Source organism: Eptatretus burgeri, chromosome 1 (genome assembly GCF_056783735.1).
Source record: "Eptatretus burgeri isolate ZD-2024b chromosome 1, Ebu_testis_v1, whole genome shotgun sequence".
NCBI lineage: Eukaryota > Metazoa > Chordata > Myxini > Myxiniformes > Myxinidae > Eptatretus > Eptatretus burgeri.
In genome coordinates, this window is record NC_140961.1 from 65,681,307 (window position 1) to 65,703,873 (window position 22,567).

Sequence of the window (22,567 nt, forward strand, 5' to 3'; positions counted from 1 at the left end):
GGACGATTTATAGTGGGGAAGTAAAAAAAAAAAAAAAAAAAAGTTGGGGCTAAATTGGGGTTTGACAAATTAAGGGAGTGGGTATGTACAGTGACAGGCAAAGGCGATAGGTGGGAGGGAGACAGGTAGGTAGGTCCGAGCCCGCCTTCCAAGTGGCCAGCACCACCACACTCCCTCCACCAACCTCCACTGAACGGCAAAGGCTGGCCAACTTCATCGGCTGGCAGTGTTTTGCTTCAAGGCAGAGGCCGGCCAACTTCATCAGCAGCTGTTGTGTTGCTGCAAGGCCTGTGCCGGCCGGATCATCTGCAGCTGTGGTACTTCAAGGCCTGTGCCGGCCAGTTCATCTGCCGGCTGTGTTTGCCTGCAACGGCCTTCTTCTGCGGGCTGTGTTTGCCTGCTACCTTTGCCATGCCATGCCCACTGCCCACGTTCACCAGCCCCGTTCAATTTTTGCTTTGCCCCCCCCCCTGTTCATTGCCATGTGCGCCAGGATCAAGGCAACAGTTTGCAAGCTGCAAGAACTGCCCTGTTGGCAGCTACAACACGGGCCTGCAGTGGCGGCCCGTGCACCGTGTTTGCGTCCAACCATTCATCCATCCATTCGTTGTGTTCATTGCGTGTGCCACTTGAGCTGGCACGGAGACTGCGTTTGTGCAGCCCATGCACCGTTGTGGTTCACTGCATTCAGTTCATCCATTCATCTATCCATTCGTTGTGTTCATTGCATGTGCCACTTGAGCTGGCACGGAGACTGCATTTGTGCAGCCCATGCACCGTTGTGGTTCACTGCGTTCAGTTCAAAAGGGAAGGCCTTGGACTGCGTGTGAGCAGCCAGCCACGTTCCCTGTCACCTGCATTGTTTTGAGCCAGAGACTGCATGCGAGCAGCCTGGCTCCCTGCTAACTGCTTTTCTTTTTGCAGAGTTCATTGATCCTGGGCCATGGTTTAGTGTAAAATTTGTAAGTTAAGGTTAAGATGTACTGTAAATATGAGTGCGCCCCCGGCATGTTTGTCTTAGCGCCGGCAATTTTATTTAAGTCGTCCGTGTGAGTGAGTTTGTTTAGGTAGTTACGCAGCCCTCAGGTTATTTATTTTGGGGACACGAATACCATGAATGTCGCACTCAGGGATCCGTAGGTAAAATGTACTAGGGGAAAACTACACATGATGGCACACGAAAATTTGACGACTCGGGACGAGTCTGTAAAAAGGGGAGGGGGTAGTGTTGTGGTTACCAAATCCGCAAACCACCATTCAGGTCCCTTAGGTGAGGTATCTCGGTAAGTATATGTGTAGTTAGGCCCAAACCCGTTGTCTAGTGGGAATACATGTCATTTATGCGTGCTGCGACTCTTCAGGATAGCCGTTTTTCTTTTACTATCTTTATTTTGGACCAACCGCCATTGTTACCACCACCCACCACAACATCAACCACCCACCGCGGCGCCGCTTCACGTCACACCTCGCAACCGTCGCATCGCCACCGTTCTTGCGCCGCTTGTGGGTACCGGTGTTGGACTCGTGCAGGGCGCGCGCCGAACAGCGTGTACAAAACCACGGATTTTCCACTTCAAAAACGGATCAAAAACGACACACGCCCACTTTTGTTCCGTCCAATCGGTGAGCGAGGGGCGATTTGGCCCCACCTCCAGGGCGTTGGAGGGCGATCGCTATATGCAAATTTATGGATCAAAAAGCATTCACGCCCACTTTTTCTCGGGCCAATGGGGAGCGAGGTGAAAGGTCGAAGGCAGGGGGTCAAAGATGAGAGAGCGAAGCTACGGGGCTTATATAAGCGACCGCGTTCGTCAAGAATAGAGAGTGAAGACTTTGCAGTCGGTGGAGTTGGGAAGAAGAAGCAAGAAGGAGTTGGTCGTCGTCGTGTGCGTTGGAGTCGGAGCGAAGGGGACGGAGCTGTGGAGAGGCGGCGAGGGCAGACGAGGGGGTGCTCGCGTCGTGCCGCGAGCTGCACACCAGGGAGGCCGACGGCGCGACCTGGTCGAGGTGGAGACGCTCGTCGCGGGACTCGAGGCAGAGTAAAAATCCTCCTTTCCCCCGAGCATCAGCAACCCCCTCCTGTTTCCCCCCGCGCTGAGATAGTGCGACCAAGGGGGCCCCTTTCCCACCCCCTACCAGACACTGCCCGCGAGGCCCGCGGAGTTGAGGCACCATCGCCGCTCCGCGTCTCATCACCAGACGGGTAGGCCCGACCCGGTCTCGGCCTCAGGCCCGCCTCATCTTTGAGGGTGTTCTTTTTCTTGGTTTTGGGTATGTGTTGTCGGCGCCGTCTGTGAAGTAAAATTGTATAAGTGTTGCCGTGTGCTCGCGTAATCGGTATTAGATCTGCATTGTCGCATTTGCTTTTTGTGTAAAATTTCATTGTGTTTCTTTTCCTTTTCTATGTGCTTTTGGTGGAATTGAATATGTGTGCTTTCCGTTCATCGCGAATAAATGTGCTTTGTGTTGAATTGTTTCCCGCTTCGCTTCGTCATTTCTTTCATTCAATCCTCATCTTGCTTCACGTAAAGGGTTGGTAGTGGGCTGAATACGCCCGATAATTAATCGAACCGTCGAGGCCGACGATAACACCGCTCGGTTATCCCGATAGTACGGAACGGGTCGCTTAAGTGGCCCGTGTCCGAAGTCGACCTGCGGCGAGGTGCGATCGCCCGGTCTACCCTCCGTGTGGGTACTTAGGTAGGTCGAATTTGGCGAGCAACCCTATCCCACGCGGGGGCTGATTGGCTCGATCGCGGTGAGACCGAAAGGTCCACCCGTGACTGGTTCCCGGCGTTAGTCCGAGAGGGTCACGACTGGATTGTCCGTCCGGTGGGCGACGTGCCGCGATTCGAGTTACGTGGCCGTCAGCACGCCGGCGGGCGCGAATCCGTAACAATATCATTCTCTTTGCAAACCTCACCTCCACCCCTCACCTTTCTCTTTTTTTTTTTTCCTCCTCCCCTTGCTCTCTCTCTCTCGCTGTCTCTCTCTCTCTCTCACCCCTCCTCGCACCCTCCCTCCTGCAGTGCATTGCAACATTTGGTGAGGCGTCGCCCCCCCCCCACCCCCTTCCTTGCTCTGTCCCTCTTCCTAGCTTCCTCTCCCCTCCCTCCATCCTCTCGTATGCTCTCCCATCCCCGTCCTCCCTCCTCTCTCCACTCTCTCCTCTCCTCTCCCTCTCTCCTTTCCTCTCCCCTCCCCGTCCTCCTTCCTCCATCCCTCTGTCCTCCCTCTCCCCTCCCTCCTCCCCCTTCTGTCCTCTCCTCTCCCTTCCCTCCATCCTCCTCTCCCCGCGTCCTCTCTCCTTCCCTCCATCCTCTCTGCCTCCCCTCCCTTCTCTCTCCCTCCCTTCTCTCTCCCCTCCCTCCTTTCTCTCCCCTCCCCTCCCTCCCCTCCCTACCCTCTCCCCCCCTTAATAACACCATCAGCAAAGCGACGGGTTGTATTTGCTCGTATATACGTATATACATTTATATACATTGTGCTGAATGAAGAAAGTGAGTACATCACGATGAAATCAAACTTGGATGACATAGAGGCTGGAGTCAAGATTGGAGGAAGATGTATCAACAACCAAAGGTATGCTGATTATACCACTCTGTTGGCAGAAAGTAAAGAGGAGTGCATAGAACTGCTGCAGAGAGTGAAGAAGGAAAGTGAAAGAGCTGGTCTTGATTTCAACCTAAAAAAGACTAAAATCTGGTCATCTGATCAGATCCATGTATTCAGATTGGACATAGTGGAAAGTTTCATCTTCCTAGGTTCCAAGATCGAAGTGAGTGGAGAATGTCGAGGAGAAATTAATATACGGTTATTGTTGGGGAGAACAGCAACGTCAGGCTTGACAAAAAACTGGAAAGACAAAGATGTGACAAAACAAACCAAGAGGAAGCTGGTCAATGATTTGGTATTTACATTTGTATTGCATGGATGTGAGTCATGGACAGTGAAAAATAAAAAAGGAAGAAGGTTGACAGTTTTGAAATGTGGTCTTGGAGACGAACGTAAAAAAATTCCATGAAGTGCAAGAAGAACAAACATATTAGTGCTTTTTATTTATTTATTTTTTTTTTTTTTTGTATACCTTGGTCGAGGCTCGTATGAGAGCTAACACACAACTCACAGCAAGGAGGCATGAGACAAGAGGGGCGGGAGTGGAAGGGACAAAACAGTGGGGAACAGACACATTAGGTGAACTGTGGAAGGGAGAGGGATGGGGATGGGACGGGGAACATGGCGAAGAGAAGATGGACATTTCAGGGACTTTCAGGAAGGAAAGCAGGAGAAATGAAGGAAGTGGGCTTGGGTGGATTATCGGGGGTAGAAAAGATCGAGGATTTGGATGGGGGAAGATAAGAGGTGGTGGTGAACAGCTGTTTTGAAAGCCTGGAGGGAAGAATGGGAAAGAATAGAGTGTGGAAGTTTATTCCAAAGGCGGGAAAAAAGAGGAATGAAAGAGTGAAGATGAGCAGTGATTCGTGATTTTGGTAGTTTTACCAGAAGGGGGTTGTTGGCGGACCTTGAGCGCCCTGTGGAAATGTGGTGGGGACAAATCGCAGAGAGAGCAGGGGGTGCAAGGCTGGAGAGGAGTCGGTAGAAGACAGAAAGACCACCGACCAACCTGCGGTGATTGAGTGAGAGGCCCAAAGACTCAGCTTCATTGAGGGAGATGCCGATGATCTTAAATGCCCTGGTTTCGACAGCGTGAAGCCGAGAAAGGTGGGAGGCAGGAGCACCAGCCCAGAGGGGAGAGCAGTACTCCATCAGGCTACGGACAAAAGCTTTGTAAGTGGTCAGGAGCTCAAGAGGGCCGAGGAAGGACTTAGCACGACGGAGGATTCCCAGTCGGCGACTGGCTTTTGAGGCAAGGTTGGAAATGTGACTTTCCCAGGAAAGGTCATGGCAGATAGTGAGACCTAGAAGCTTGAAAGAAAAGACTTCTTCCAGAGGATTGTTGAGAAAGTGGATGGGGGGGTTTTGTAAACGGTCCTTTCGAAGAGACATAGTGAGAGTCTGAGCTTGAAGATATTAGACCACGATGTACATTCGAAGCACTGATGCAAAAGCAGAAACTGTCATACTTTGGGCACATCAAAAGTAAAAGTCTGGATAAGTCAATCATGCTGAGTATGGTTGTAGGAAGAAGAGGAAGAATTCTGCTGTGTATGTGCTGGATGGATGTGGGTAAATGCTGCAATCAAGTTGTGTCTGCCAGAGCTTCGGGAAGCAGTGCAGGATAGAAATATTTGGAGAAATTTGATCAAGAATGTCACCAGAAGTCTGCCACCACTTGAAGGAACATGTAAGAAAAAGTTACTTTCATATCAGTCATTGGCTTTTTAATTTTAAATTTAACTTTTTAATTTTTAATTTTTTGTCAGGTCAGGTTCGATCTGTGACCTGCTACAGGTACCATGTAAACCTGTACTAACCTGTTCCATGGTCGGGTTGTCGGCGACTAAACCGTCTCCCCCACCAGGTTTTCTGGTGAGGAGGGTGTTTGGATATGGACACCCAGCAGGATTAAAAACAAAACCTGTCAAAGGGCGGAGGAGCTCCTTGTGAGCCAACGGCCATCCATATCTAGTGCCCAACTGTGTCTGCGGACGTCCTCCTGCAGTTGGGTTACTTCTTATTAGGAGGTTGGTGGCAGGATTTGCACTCCAGCCACCGTAAAACGCTTCATTCCGCAAAACGCAAAAACGCAAAAAAATCTGAAAACCCACTCCGTGGGAGTACCTCCTGTGCAGCTTCCCTTCGCAGGGCAGCTCACCGGATGATGGGATTGGGGCAAAGCCTTCGGGACCCCCAATCTTTGATAGGAGGGAAACCACGGGGTAACATCCCTGGGTCAGATTGCGGGAGAGTGTGTCGGAGTGGTGCTGAGGTGTCGTCCACCAGACGGCGGTCTCCTTGGGTTAACTCTGAGGCGGTCCCTTCGGGTGGGTGCCTGGAATGTCCTATCCCTAAGAGAGGATGATCACCTGTCTCTGTTATCATCTGAGCTCAAGCGTTTGGACATCGGGATTGCAGCTCTCTCTGAGGTTCGGAGACCGGATTGCGGCGAGATAATGGTGGGTGGTTACACCTACTATTGGTCTGGTCGCTCTGATGGTACCATACCCAAGGAGTTGCTGTAGCTGTGTCCAATAAGCTGACCCCAATGATAATTGAGGTAACACCGGTCAACGAGCGTATTATGAGATTAAGGATTCGTCACTCCTTAGGTGTCATTTCCCTGGTCTCTATTTATGCTCCGACTGAGGCGAGCGATCTTACCGTGAAGGATGCATTCTACGCCACACTCGAGTCTGTGGTTGATCAGTGCCCCAGACGAGATACACTTCTAGTCTTGGGGATTTCAATGCATCGACTGGAACTGATAGGGATGGTTATGAGGTGTGTTGGTCCCCATGGGTCAGGAACTATGAACCAGAATTGCACTAAGTTCCTTGACTTTGCAAGAAGTCATGGACTTAGGGTGGCTGGTTCATGGTTTCAGCACCCGCAAGCTCATCGCTGGACTTGGTATTCCAACGCTGGCGGTGTGGCAAAGGAGATTGACCATGTCCTCATTGACGGTCGTTGGAGGATGATCCAGAACTGCAGGGTCTACCGGAGTGCTCAGTTCCTCAATACTGACCACAGGCTTGTTGTAGCAACTCTAAAGCTGCACCTTAAATCCTGGAGAATGGTACCATCCAGCCTAGGCTGGATGTTGCCAAGCTCAGGGATGAGAGAGTAGCTGAGGAGTTTGCGAACAGGCTGAGTGGACACTTGGGGGTCTGGGTGCTTTGGGGGGTCCTGAAGAGTTGTGGAGCACCTTCAAGACCACCGTCCTTGATGTTGCCGGTGGATGCCTTGGAGTTCACCGCAGGGCAAAGAAGAATTTTGTCTCTCAAGGGACACTGGATACCATTGACCAGAGTCGCAGGGCCAGGCTGAATGGCAGAGCTGAGCTGTTTAGGGAGCTGAGGCGTAAAACTGTACGTGCACTGAGGGTGGACAAGGAGGGCTATGTGCGAGGAATCTGTGAGGGGGTAGAGCATCACCTGTGGACAGGTGATTCTCGTCCCGCTTACAGAGGAATTCGCGCATTACGTTCATCCAAGCCCATCCCTCGGAGCACTGCAGTTCGAGCAGAGAGTGGTAGGCTCTTGACAGAGGAGTCTGAAGTGAAGGGCCCGCTGGGGCGGTTACTTTGAGCGGTTGTACCAGGCTGAGCCACAGCTGTCGAGTTGGACGTCAAGGGTGTTACAATCCCTGTTGCTGACCCTCGAATCAACTGTGGTCCACCATCGCTTGTGGAAACACGGGCTGCGGTGAACCAGTTGAAACGGGGCAAAGCTCCAGGGATCTGTGGCATCCATGCTGAACTTCTCCAAGGCTGGTGGAAATGCTGCACTCGCGTCGTTGCATGCAGTTTTGTGCTCTGCCTGGAACACAGGCATCATCCCAACTGACTGGAAGAGGGGCCTTGTTGTCCCTCTCTGGAAAGGGAAGGGTGATCGCCAAGACTGCAACAACTACCGAGGGGTGACGCTGCTCTCAGTGCCGGGCAAGGTCTTTGCTCGGATAATTCTTGATAGGGTTCGCCACCATCTGCTTGAGCACCAGCGTCCAGAGCAGTCAGGCTTTACACCAAAGAGGTCAACGATTGACCGTATCCTTGCTCTTCGTGTCCTCACTGAACGCAGACGAGAGTTTCGGCAGGGGCTGCTTGCAGCCTATGTTGATCTCTGTAAAGCGTTCGATTCAGTGAATCGGGATGTCCTCTGGAGGATTCTTGGTCTTCGTGGGGTGCCACCGAAACTGATCGATCTGATGTCCTAACTCTACTCTGGTACTGAGAGTGCTGTGAAGTGTGGTGGTACCGCCTCTGACTTATTTCCAGTTGTTACTGGAGTTCGTCAGGGATGTGTACTTGCCCCCACACTTTTCAGCACTTGTATGGACTGGATTTTTGGGAGGATGTCGGAGAGATCAAGTTGCGGTGCATCGTTTGGCAATGTCAAGATCTCGGACCTTGATTTTGCAGATGATGCAGTCATCTTTGCGGAGACTTTAGACATCCTCTTGGGGGCCCTCGAGGTGCTGAATGAGGAGTCGGAGCCGTTGGGATTACAGATTTCTTGGGTCAAAACAAAGATCCAGGCTTTCGGTGACATCTTGGATGCTGCTGTCCTGTCTGTGTCTGTTTGTGGTGAGGATGTTGAGGTCGTGGATAGATTCACTTACCTTGGCAGTGATATTCATGTCTCCGCAGGTTGTGAGCCGGAGGTCAATAGACGTCTGGGTCGGGCCTGGGGAGTCATGGATTCACTGGATCATGGGGTGTGGCGCTGCCGGTACCTGTGCGGGAGGACGAAAGTCCGAGTCTTCAGGTCCTTGGTACTTCCAGTCTTGCTCTATGGGTGCGAGACTTGGACTTTGACCAAGGATCTGAGACGGAGACTTAATTCCTTTGGTACCAGGTCTCTTCGGAGAATCCTTGGCTATCGCTGGTCGGATTTTGTGTCCAACGAGCGGTTGCTGAGAGAGACTCGGATGAGATTTGTTACCTGCATAGTCCGTGAGCGTCAGCTGCGGCTGTATGGACATGTGGCTCGTTTTCCTGACGCTGATCCTGCTCACCAGATTCTCTCAGCGAGGGAGTCTCATGAGTGGAGGAGGCCAGTGGGCCGACCACGTGCCTCATGGTTGCAGCAGGTTGACCATCATCTCAAGGAGATGGGGATGGGCCTGGCATCTGCCTGGGGGATGGCCAGACGGAGGCCCCTGGAGTACCGGCGGAAAGTGGATGCAGCGACGCGCTGTTCTGGCACATGCTCCCATACCTGACCTGACCTGCTTTTTAATGTTAGGCTTCAAACAAATTGCTCACTCATCTAATATTTAAACCTAAGTTTGTGTCTGTGGGTGCATGGGTATGTTGGTGTGTTATAAGCACCGATAATTTTCACTCTGCATTTCTGAGATTGTTTAACGGCCTCTGATGTACATTTGAAGACTGAACAACGTGTTTTCTATCATTAAATAAACGTACTGTTTTGAGGAAACAAAGCTATATTTTGATTACAACTCAAATGAGATAATACATGTTTTGTCCATAGCGATTGCGGCAGCGGTCTCAAAAAAAAAAAATATATATATATATATATATATATATATATATATATATATATATATATATATATATATATATATATATATATATATATATATATATATACCATCCAATGAAGGTATGTTCTCATAATGCAGAGGAAAGCAAATCGTGGGTCTTTCATTTTTAAAAAAAACTTTTGGTTTTCGCCCAACTTTTCAAAGCTTATAAACAAACTGATGGGCATGTAATTCACGTATTATGTGAAGAAAATAAACATTAAAATTGGCTTGGTCATGAAATACCTGTGTCTGTAATTAATTAATCGGTGGACCACCAGGTAAATTCCTGAGAGATATTTATTATGTACACGTCCACTTTCGTACACTCAACCTCACCTCTGAGTTTATGTACATTTCAAAACTGAACAAGGTACGTTTTTATTGCAACAAAAATAGTCATGATTAATATTAAAAATCGTTAATTTAAAAGAACTATCCTTTTGTCAGTGTTTTGTATGTACCATATGCTGTCGAGATGTTCAGGGGTGTGTTCAGTGATCAAGTAGCTAGTTTGCACTGACCAAGCCAGCTAGCTGTTCCTTATCAACGGTTTTGAACGGTGTGCTTGCTTGATTGCTTCAGCCACTTGGCGAGTGCTCTACAAGAAACTTGAAACTGAACACACAACTGCACTTGGTAACTAACGGAGGGAGGGGAAGGGGTGAGATGAGAGGAAGGACTGGTGTTGCCTGGCAATGCTGGGTGCCCCTGCAAGTAATATCATATAGACCAATGTGGTTTCCTATTGCATATCATAACAACATCTCAAAGGGACAATCTGTACAACATTATCCAAAGTATTTGGACAGCTTACACAGTATGGTAATGCCTAGTGTTGGCTTAATGGTTAGGGTGGTAGGCTTTGGATCCTGGGATCCTGAGTTCAAATCCCACTCAGCTGTTGAATTAATACTTGGTCTGTCATCCTTCCGGGGTTGGCAAAATGAGTGCCAGCATGCTGGTATACTGTCAGAGTGGCGACCCGTCCAGGATTGTGCCCAATAGCCAAGGAGACTGCTGAAGCAGCACCAATGCTCTGCACAGAGTATGGTCCCAATCTCCTTATATAGTATTGGGACAATCCACTCAAACATGAAATGTACCCTCCCAACATGTAAATGTATATTTTCCCCACAATTGTAAGCAGTATATGCACTTTAAAAAGAATATAATTGTTTTCTTTCATGCTGCATAATGGACAATGCTGTCCTTGTCTTTGGTCCAATATGATGGATTTCCATCTTCCAAAATGTATGTCGCCATACTGATGTGTCAGGATAAACTTGGTTGAAAATCTGCTATGGCGACGCAATAATCTTGAGACATAAACCCAACCAAATCACTCATGGATGTTGTGGAATGCTGCTGCCTGAGATCCAGGGTCGACAGACTGCAATCCATCCACTAAACTTGCAATTGCTCTGAATGAGGAATGGTGGGATAATGTATGCCTGATATGTACCAACGTTTGGGACAAACTGGTCATGGCAGTGACAACCCATTATAAATGGAATACTTGTGTATACTTGTGACTTGATAACTTAGCATGTTTTCAAACTGCCCCAATACCTTCGGTCATATAAAGTACCTATACTAAAACATGTGCTGCATTTTAATCGGAATATAACCAGACCTTAAAAGATGAAAGGTTGCTGATGTGGTTTCTTTGTTTTACAGATTGTTAGCAGAGAAGAGCAAGGACAGAATGAAGTCTTCATGTTGAATGGTAACTCAGTACAACTCGTCTTGTTAATTTACTACCTGTAATGTCGAAATAAGTTGAAAAACTATTCACAGTTATTGACATTATAATGATACAAAAGCAATCCTATGTTACACAGTCAACTTTAGATAACATCAATAGATGCGATTGAGGCATGATTCGAATTGATTTAGTAATTTATCACTTGCGAAATCGAAGATTTACAAATATGAATATTCGTTCCCTGAGTATTTTGTGTTTGTTTGTCTGTCAGTCGACGACAGGTCGCAATTTTAAACCAATCTTCACCAAACTTAACCAACTGATTGAGCTAGTCAAAAACTGGAAATCTATTGTGTTTGAGGTCAAAATGTAAAAGGTCAGGGTCAGATAAATCGTCAATTTCCATCCGATTGACGTGATATCTATCAACTGCATATAAAACTGAAAAACACGGGTGGACGGAAAAACCTCGTCAAGGTGAATTGTCATCGAGGTGAAGCTTTGGTCGACTCATGTAAGCGTGTCCATTAATTATATACTATTTGAACGTGAGTTGGACCGTGACTACATCTAATAATTATCTCTATTATTGATGTCCTATTGGAACATATCTTTGAGACATTTATACCTTTAGACATCCCAGATCCTTTCGACCCTTCAGACCCTTTTGACCCCTTGACCCTTTAGATCCATTTAGACACTTTTGATCACTTTTTTATATACATAGTTGAGGTTCGTGGAATAGCAAGTACAGTGAACATAGAAGGATGTAACGGACAAAAACAGGATGCAAAACACACATGAATGGGGCTGGACAAAATTAATACAGAAGGAAACTGTGAGGGAAAACTGGAAAATTGGAAGGAGGAGGGATTTGGGTGGGGTTAACCAGGGTAGAAAAGATCATGGTCTAGGATTGGGGATGATCTGTGATGGTGAAGAAACAGCTGTCTTGAAGACCTGGAGGGAAGAATGAGATTGAAGAGGATGTGGAAGTTGATTCCACAGGCAGGAAAAAAACAGAGGAACAAATCAGTGAAGGTGAGCAGTGATCCTAAATTTATGTACATTCACCAGAAGGGGGTTGATGTTTGACCATGTGAGCCGTGCAGAAACATGGGGGGGGGAGGACAAAGCACAGAAAAAGCAGAGGGCGCAAGAGCAGAAAGGAGGTCGTTGAGGACAAAGAGACCATCGACCTGTCTGCGAAGAGGAAATGATAACCTCATCGACTCAGCCTCAGCGTGGGAGATTCCATTGATCTCGAAGACCTTGGTTTACACAGCCTTAAGCTGAGCAAGATGTGAGGCAGGGGAGCCAGCCCAGAGCGGAGAGCATTACTCTATCAAGCTGTGGATGGAGGTCTTGTCGGTGGATTGGAATTCAGGTGTGCCAAGCAAAGACTTTATATGCCAAAGGATGCCCAGTCGGCAGCTGGCTTTGGAGGCTAGCTCTGCCTCCAAAGCCTTTGGCCTTTGGAGGCTTTGGAGGCAAACTAGCTCTGCCACTGCAAGTGGAATTAAAATTCCTTATTATTCATGGCATTCAAAAAATTGGGATCTAAACGGGTTTAGGGGGGTTGCCCCCCCCCCCAAAAAATATGTATTTGCTTTCTCCTCAGAAACTACACACCATTTCGATGAAACTTGACCAAAACTTTCATTACCCATGATGTACCAAAGTTTGTTCATGACATTTGAAAAAGTGGGATCGAGGGGAAGTTTAAGGGGGGTTGCCCCCCAAAATATGTATTTGCTTTCTTCTCCAAAACGACACACACCATTTCGATGAACCTTGATCACAACCTTCATCACCCATGATGTTCCAAAGTGTGTTCATGACATTAGAAAAATCCGGGTCTGAGGGGTGTAAGGGGAGGGGGGGTTCCCCCAATATATGTATTTGCTTTCTTCTCCGAAACTACACACACAATTTCAATGAAACTTGAGCACAACCTTTATCTCCCGTGATGTACCAAAGTTTGTTCACAGGATTAAAAAACATCCATAGGTGTTTACCTTCTTCCTCGTTACATTTTTTTGTGGATCTTCCATGCCTCCCAGTGTTTCCCTGGTTATCTTATCCAGCCATTGCCAGGTGAGCACTCAGGGGTGTATTGTCCCTATGTTTTTATTTGAAATCGTCAGTTCTTTCATTGCTCAGAGTGCTCTGGTGTGGATATTTAAGAGAGTGAATATATAACCAGGAAAGAGATTATGCAGACCGGATTATCTTGCCTTGTGATGCGGTTTTCACCACCCCTATGATGTTGTTCGTACCTGTTTTTGAGAACACTATAAAGGCAACATAGCACTGTATTGAATATTTTCTTTCCACGTGCAGTTTACGCTGATGTTTCACACAGAATTCATGAGTTGGTATTGGGTGTAATCTCTACCAAATTAACTGCAGTGAGTGGTGCTGCAAAGTGTTCAAAGAATGACATTGTGGTATCAAAAGCCTCGTGGCTCTTCTCAAGGCCACACTTTTATTTGGTCTCCTAGAAAACATTAAAGTCATGCGCATCAGGATATCCTTACATGGTGCACCAAAATGACATTTTTGTTTGGATAGAAAGAATGGTAAAGAAGCGTTGGTGAATTTTTTTTTTCTATTTAGTTTTAGAACATTAAAATAAGCATAAATTGACAGAAACTTTTGTTTTCATTATTTCAGCATTCTTGCACAATTGAACAATAACAAAAAGAAAAAAGTATTTTAAAAGCAATGGTAAATTGTATTCAGATAAATCAATGTTCCTTCTCTCTTTAGGTCATGAAGAGCAAGAGGGAGTGAACAAATTTGAGGAGAAAGATGGGAATAGTAAGAATTATGATGAAAGCGATGCAACGGTTGACCGTCACAGAAAAATCCTTCACACAGACAATCTGGTAAGAAAACCAAGGGTAAAACAATGACAATAAATGCAGTGTCCCTTTATATAACTTGTTCTAAATTTACCAGTTCAATCCAGAATGCACAAAAATCCTCATTTCTGAAGACTATTCTTCAATGTGGTCTGAAAATTCATTTATCTATTCGATTATTTTCTCAATTGACAATTCCGTGCCCCTGGTCCAAACAAAGTGATGACCTGTTTAACGTCATCGAAAAATATCTGTTGAACCTTTTTCTTCATGTACGAGTATAATAGAAGACTATAGAAACTTGTGAAGGCTAGTGCCATTCTGCATTAGCAGACAGGCAGAAAAATTGATTCAATCACCAGAACGACGGTTTGATCACCAGATATGCTAACCACAGTGTGAAACAAGAAGACGCTGACGTTTTGAGTGGTAACCCTTCATCAGGTACGAAATATCAACTTCTCTGAGCTGTCTAACCTGAGTTTGAATATTGGCTCAGCTATAGACTGTCATCCTGGTGTTTCGCCGGCAGGGCAAGACATCAATGTACTGTATGTGCCGTCCCACTGATGGAATTTAAACTGGGAAACCCAACTACCAGCATTAGTTGGTGGAGGTTAGAGATCCCATGGTGTCCTTCGCTAACACTTGGTGAGCTATCGTGGGCAACCTGGCCAAATTCCAAATTCCTGCTCTAATTGCCTACCTAGTTGAAATTATGCCAGGCCACCCGGCTCATGAAAGACATAGGCCAACCAAGCCTTCCTCAGCCGACTCGACGAGGAATGTGAGAATAATTGTGGCCGTGAAGAAACAATTTACAGTAATGAATCCTCTTTTAGTTCACAAAGCATGCTATCAATCCAAAACCTTGTCAAATATTCTGCCCCATGAATGAATAAAATACTTTGTTCCAGTTGTACAATACACAGAGTGACAGAAAAAATGGGACCGACCTTATCTCTAATAACTTCCTCCAAACGACTGATATCCTCTTACTTTTTGCAGGTGTGCAAAGAGGAGTTCATGTATACTCAGCAGATTGAGACTGAGTCAAGATGGCCCCATTTTTTTCAACATGCAGTGTACAACTAAATAAAATTCATTTTCAGTATAAATCTGTCTGCAAACAAAATCCTTCAAGATGACTCAAATGCAGTTCAGGGTTAGATGCTTTAGGACAACATCTACCAAAGCAGGCCACAATCCGTCGATGATCTCAAAACCGCAATAACTGGCAAAATATGTTCAATCATCGCAACCGAATGTGTCAGAATTTTAAAAAAAGTCCCATCAAATACAAGTGTGCCTGCAGCATCGAAGCTGACATCTGGAGCATGTGCTCAAACCTCAATTCAATAAATGATGTCAAAGATATCAATTTAAAAAAAAAAATTGTATACAGACTCATGGAAGAGCTTTACATTGAATGTATCAGGACACACCAGGACAAAAGGAACATAGAGAGAGAATGAAGGGGGAGGGGGATTGACGATGTGAGTGTAATAGACCTATAGACTTGGCTTCAGTGCCAGAGATGCCAATGATCTTGAAAGCCTTGGTTTCCACAGCATCAAGGTGAAGAAGGTGTGAGGCAGGGGAGCCAGCCCAGATGGGAGAGCAGTACTCCATCAAGCAGTGGATGAAGGCCTTGTCGGTGCATCGGAGTTCAGGTGTGCCAAGGAAGGACAGTATACAATGGAGCACTGGCTTTGAAATGTCGTTTTCCCAAGTAAGATCATGTCCTTTCAGAGAGAGAAAGAGAGAGAGAGATGTGAGAGAGACAGAGATGTGTGTGTGAGAGAGAGAGAGAGAGAGAGAGAGAGAGAGAGAGAGAGAGAGAGAGAGAGAGAGAGAGAGAGAGAGAGAGAGAGAGAGAGAGAGAGAGAGAGAGAGAGAGAGAGAGAGAGAGAGAGAGAGAGAGAGAGAGAGAGAGAGAGAGAGAGAGAGAGAGAGAGAGAGAGAGAGAGAGAGAGAGAGAGAGAGAGAGAGAGAGAGAGAGAGAGAGAGAGAGAGAGAGAGAGAGAGAGAGAGAGAGAGAGAGAGAGAGAGATGTGAGAGATGAGGGAGAGAGAGAGAGAGAGAGAGAGAGAGAGAGAGAGAGAGAGAGAGAGAGAGAGAGAGAGAGAGAGAGAGGTGAGAGAGAGAGAGACAGGGAGAGAGAGAGAGAGAGAGAGAGAGAGAGAGAGAGATGTGAGAGAGAGAGAGAGAGAGAGAGAGAGACAGACAGACAGACAGACAGACAGACAGACACAGAGACAGACACAGAGACAGACACAGAGACAGACACAGAGACAGAGACAGAGACAGAGACAGAGATGTGTGAGAGAGAGAGGGAGAAAGAAAAAAACAGACAGACATGCAAAAGGATGGATGTAGATAGTCATCATTGTTTGGAAGATGGTACAACACAGACAAACAAGAAGTGGGAACAGAGGGGGAAGTCACAGCCAATGGTATTCCTGTGGATTTGGAAGTGTAAGATTGGTACAAATATGAGGACAGTGACAAATTGAATTATTGATATAAAGAGCAACTCCATTACCAGATTGGGGTTCAGGCCAATCAAATTGATGTAGACAGTAGCCAGGGATAGACACAAAGGAGTCAGAGATGGCCTGTGGTAGGAAAGATTCTGTTAAACAGATTATGTTCTGGCTGTTAGCAGCCGTCTGTTTTGAAAGACCTGTCAGGTTGGAGCGGAGGCCACTGATGTTCGAGGTCCATACAGTGAGGGATGGGTGGGAGGCTCTGAGGGTGGGGGATGAAGTGGAGGAGGCTGGGATGGGGAGGGATGGATGGAAATGGGAGGTGGGGGTATATGGAGGGGAAGATGGGCAAGGGCAGGACGGAGGGCAGAAGGAGGGAGAAGCTGAGAGTGGCAGGATGAAGTGAAAGCCATGAGGGGACATGGCAAGGGAGAAGTTGAAAGAGGACAGGATGAGGGGGTATCCGAGAGAAGGAAGTATTGAGGTGGTGGGTTGGGGGGAAAACTTGGAGATGGTGGGATGAGGGAGAAGCTTGGAGAGTGTGGTGAGAAGGGAAAGGTTGAAGAGGGCGAGTTGAGGCAGAAGCTTGGAGAGGGTAGTGTGAAGTGGAAGCTTGGAGAAGATGGGGTGAGGGGAAATGCAGAAATGGGGGACATGAAGTGGAGAGATGCTGAAGTGGGGGACACATAGGAGGCATTGGGTTGGAAGGACGCCATCTTGTAGGAGATGTGGGGGTGTGTACTGACACGTCGAGGTTTGTCACTGTAAAAAAAAAACATGAAGGAGATTTGATTGTTGTGTCCAGACAACCTCCGCAAACTGGGCTTCTCAAGATACCCATATTTAACATTCTGAACTAAAAATCATGGGATGGGTGGAAGGAGTTGTTATTGAAAGCATGGAGAAATGCCGTGCTGTAGGAACTGGAGAATGAATGACAGACAGACCAGGCGCTTTGGTGAGAGACAGATTTGCAAAATATGTCTCTGAAAAAGAAGAGGACGAATAGATCATGATGAAGAAGACCACATGGCATGCTGATGCCAGAGAAACAAGTGAATTTAAGCATTTTAATACATTTTCTAAATATTGCAAAGTAAGAACCGAAGAAGCGTTTTCTTCAGTGAAGATATTGAGAAAATGATAGAGGAAAAGGAGAGATGTACAGGTAAAAGGTGTGTCTGAGGAAAGAAAAAGATAGCGTCTGAGTGAAAGAGTTTTTGGCTTTGTTTGTTTGTTTTTTTTTCAAAGCAAGGAGGAATAGGATAGCATTGTAAAGGCAGAAAGGACAACAGCAACAACAACAACAACCAGAACAACAACAAAACGAAAAACGGGGAAACATGACGACAAAACAACCTCAAAACCAAGACGATTAAGTTCCGGCTATCCGAGAAGGCCAAGGAAGTACAAAAAAAAGGAATTCAACAAATATGGACAACAAAGTACGATTTATCAGGGAAAATTTTAGATGAGAATACAAACAGCAGACAAGGACGAAAATATACCAGAAAAACATGACAGATCCAGTTTGGAAAACTTAACTGATTCAAATGAAAGGAGCAACTGTGGATCCGACATACACGTGGACAAACGCCAAATTGGAAGTCCGGTTCACCAGGAATTCACCAGCATCTGAAACTTTACATAGTGATCATGCATCACTTGAAGCAAGTGTGTACCAAGGAACATGTCATTTCAAATATAAATCGCATCCGTTGAAGACAAAGTCTTCGATATCCCCCGCCATAGTAAATGAGGATTAACAAACTTATATTCCCTAAGTGTGTGCGATATGTATGTGAAGTTTCCCCTTGATCTGACCAGCCGTTCTGGAGAAGAAGATGTTTGAAGGTTTTAGGGTAAATTCAATATGTCCGCCAAACCATGTGACCTATCAATTAGAAATTAACAAACTTCTGAAAGGATGTCTTGGGGAAAGTGTATGTGAAATTTTGCCTCAATCTGTCTAGCCATTCTGGAGAAGATTTTCAAAATTTATTAATTTTCAATCCAAGATAGCTGACGAATCATGTGACCTATGACATCATAAATTTACATTCTGCCTCCAATCCTCCAGTGGAATACGTCTGTGAAGTTTCGTGTTAATCGGATGAGGTGTGTTTTCTATCTAAGATGGCCGCCAAACCATGTGACGTGTGACATCATAATTTTTCCTATGTATGCAGACATGATGGAAGATGATAGTTGCAAATTTTTGCTTCGTTAGGTTATGTGATTCCAGAGAAAACATTATGTAATATTTTTTCTTGAATCCAACATGGCTGCCAAACCATGTGACCTATCAATTAGAAAATATCAAAAGGCACCTCTTCACCACGTGCTTGATATGTGTACCAAATTTCGTAAATATATATTTAGGGGATTTGTAGTTAGGCTCCGGAAACGAAATGTGACGGACGGAACCCATTTCTATATCCCCCGCCAACTTTGTTGGTTGGCAGGGATAACAAAGAAAATTTTTACATTGTATGGGTACTGTTTTTTTGTGCTCACCCTGTAAATGTTACAGGCTTTTTGAGTATTTTCAGCATTTAATTCAGGATTTGTTTTTTTTTCTCCAGTATTTTCAAAAGTGATAATTTCCTTGTTTGAAAGAATAAATTCTGTTTAAGCTTTTTAAAACACTCGCTCTAGTGAAGGATAGAAATGTGTTAAGTTCATGACATGATGTTTTCAGTCTTGTATGCATCACATATTGCTTGTTCGGAAAGATAATGTTCGTTCACTTACTATCAAGGTAATTAAATCCTGAAAGCATTATGGGATATATATATATATATATATATATATATATATATATATATATATATATATATATATATATATATATATATATATATATATATATATATATATATATATATATATATATATATATATATATATTGTTGCAGATTCGCGCCCGCCGGCGTGCGGACGGCCACGTAACTCGAATCGCGGCACGTCGCCCACCGGACGGACAATCCAGTCGTGACCCTCTCGGACTAACGCCGGGAACCAGTCACGGGTGGACCTTTCGGTCTCACCACGATCGTGCCAATCGGCCCCCGCGTGGGATAGGGTTGCTCGCCAAATTCGACCTACCTAAGTACCCACACGGAGGGTAGACCGGGCGATCGCACCTCGCCGCAGGTCGACTTCGGACACGGGCCACTTTAAGCGACCCGTTCCGTACTATCGGGATAACCGAGCGGTGTTATTCGTCGGTCTCGACGGTTCGATTAATTATCGGGCGTTTTAGCCCATGACCAACCCTTTACGTGAAGCAAGATGGAGATTCAATAGAGGAAAAGACGAAGCGAAGCGGGAAAACAGTTCAACAATAAGCACATTTATTTCGCGATGAACGGAAAGCACACATATACAATTCCACCAAAAGCACATGTAAAAGAAGAAGACAATGCAATATTACACAAAAAGCAAATGCAACAATGCAGATCTAACCGACTACCGGGCACACGGCAACACTTATACAATTTTACTTCACAGACGGCGCCGACAACACATATTCCCAAAGCAAAAGAAAAGAGAACCACCCTCCAGGATGAGGGGGGTAGGCGGGCCTGGGGCCGAGACCGTGTCGGGCCTACCCGTCTGATGATGAGACGCGGAGCGGCGGTGGTGCCTCAACTCCGCGGGCCTCGCGGACAGTGTCTGGTAGGGGGTGGGAAGGGGGCCCCCTTTGTCGCACTATCTCAGCGCGGGGGGAAACAGGAGGGGGTTGCTGATGCTCGGGGGATGGTGGATATCACCCTGTCTCGGGTCCCGCGGCGAGCGTCTCCTCCTCCATCTCGGTCGCGTTGCTGGCCTCTCCCTGTGCAGCTCCCGGCACCGACGCGAGCACACCCTCGTCCGCCTTCGCCGCCGTCACCTCTCCACAGCTCCGTCCTCTTCACTCTGACTAGTACCACTTCTTTCCAGCTCCACCGACGACTCTCTTGAACTCCGCACACTCCTCTCCCAACTTCCAACTCAACTGCTCTTGACTGACGAACGCAGCCGTTTTTATAAGCCCCGTGGCTTCGCTCTTTCACCCTTGACCCTCTGCCTCCGACCCTTCACCTCTCTTGCTGGCTCCCCATTGGCCCGAGGAAAAGTGGGCGTGAATGCTTTTTGATCCATGAATTTGCATATAGCGACCGCCCTCCAACGCCCTGGAGGCGGGGCCAAATCGCCCCTCGCTCACCGATTGGACGGAACAAAAGTGGGCGTGAGTCGTTTTTGATCCGTTTTCTGCGGAAAGTCCGTGATGTTTTTGAACACGCTGCTCGGTGCGCGCCCCGCACGAGTCCAGCATCGGCGCCCACGAGTGGCGCGAGATGGTGTGGATGAGATGGTGGCGAGTTGTGACGGTAAAGGTCGTGGCGGTTGTGGTGAAGCGGCGTTGTGGTTGGTGGTTGTTGTTGTGAAGCGGCATTGTGGTTGGTGGTTGTTATTGTGAAGCGGCGTTGTGGTTGGTGGTTGTTGTTGTGAAGCGGCGTTGTGGTTGGTGGTTGTTATTGTGAAGCGGCGTTGTGGTTGGTGGTTGTTGTTGTGATGGCTGTTGAGACGTGGTTGGTGGTGGTAATAATGGCGGCTGGTCCAAAATAAAGATAGTAAAAGAAAAACGGCTATCCTGAAGAGTCGCAGCCCGCATGAATGACATTTATTCCCTCTAGACAACGGGTTTGGGCCTAACTACACATATACTTACAGAGATATCTCACCTAAGGGACCTGAATGGTGGTTTGTGAATTTCGTCAACCACAACAATATATATATATATATATATATATATATATATATATATATATATATATATATATATATATATATATATATATATATATATATATTGTTACGGCCATGGGTACCGAGTGTATTATGATGGGGTTAATCCCCGTTTCTTCTCGGAAGAGCCGGCCCTGGTGCCAACACTCACACTTAAATTCGTGGTATGGTAGGTTGCTTTACAACCACGAATGTCAATCAGTTAACCACGAGTTACAATGTCCACCGTCTAATTTTGCTGTTTAACTAGAGGTCACATGGCTTCCTGAATGGGGAGCTCGCCCTCGGCACAGCACCAATCTTATCTTCATTAGATCTTAATTAGGGTGGCCGAGCATTTACCGCTGGTGTGTGCCGACTTTGACAGGTCAATTAGTTTGGTAATTACCTTCCAGTTTATCTAGGTTCGGACAATGCTCGATCAATGGAAGGAAATGACGAGCACGGACAGGTTGATACGTCAACAAGGAATTTATTAATTAGGAATAAATAAATAAAAATAACGTTTTTATTTCCTTGTGGTGAAAATAAGTAAATTCATATCAATCAAAATAATCTCAAGCAAATAAAAAATTAGTCAGGCATTGATAGAAAAACAGACAAAGAGCAGATGCTTATCTCTATGCCTTACTTAACAATTAAACACGAGACAAGGGTACCCAGTAGATCATTCAGGGGAGAAGAGAAATCCGTTATCACTCACCAAGTTGAAGTCATTGTACTTTAAATAAAATGTCCTGAAATGTGTGAGCATCGCACCTTGCTCCGCTGCCAGCGCCCTGCCTTGCCATGCACCCACTCGCAAACAGGCTTGAACACCGATCGACGTCACGTCGTCACCCCCAGGAACCAGGGGCGTCAAGAATCAGGTACGCCAAGAGCAGGTCTTGAGCAGAACCAGCATTATCAGTCCAAGCATCACCCACTGTCAGGAGCCACCAGAAGCCACAACCAACAGACAGCTGTAAGGAGCTGTGAGGTACTGTGAGGCGCTGTGAGAAGCTGTAAGTGCTGAGGTGCTGTGAGACTGTGAGACTGTCACCAGCAATCAGAACTGCAAGGCTGCAAGGTCGTCACAAACCAGCTGTCACAAACTCAACTGTCACAAGTTCACCAACCGTCTCACTGGAACTGACTGGAGCTGAAAATAGCCGTCACCCAGCTGTCACAACTCAACTGTCACAAACTGTCGAAAAACTCTCAATGCTGTAAGAACTGCAACCAGCTGTCGCCAACTGACACAAAAAATGGTCCTCTCATTCTTTTCATAGGCAGCCAGTCTGGGCAGAGCCTCAAGCAGACTTCAGCCAAATCCAAATTGCCGAATGGCGCATCGTTTCACGTCACCAACTACCAATCTCACGATCATTGCAACGGCACTATAACAACGGCTGGATGAATGGCAGAAAGCAGACATTTGCCAGAATTACCGAGTGAAAACGTGAAGCGCTCATAAAATGTCAACAGCAATTATCACCTCAATGTTCAGCCCGATATGAAAAAGAGCCAGTTCGCGTCCATAGAGCTGCTGAACGTGGTGT

The 22,567-nt window shown here is 46.4% G+C and overlaps 1 protein-coding gene across 8 annotated transcripts in view; it reads left to right on the top strand.

Moving 5' to 3' along the window:
* The window catches only part of CFAP184 (cilia and flagella associated protein 184), a 202,794-nt gene that overhangs the window by 136,100 nt on the left and 44,127 nt on the right, over positions 1–22,567 (top strand). For all 8 annotated transcript variants that reach the window (XM_085886496.1, XM_085886506.1, XM_085886449.1 and 5 more), the window contains 2 exons: positions 10,849–10,897; positions 13,649–13,767. In XM_085886496.1, the coding sequence (XP_085742622.1) occupies positions 10,849–10,897; positions 13,649–13,767 (168 nt within the window). The remainder of the gene's footprint in view (positions 1–10,848; positions 10,898–13,648; positions 13,768–22,567) is intronic.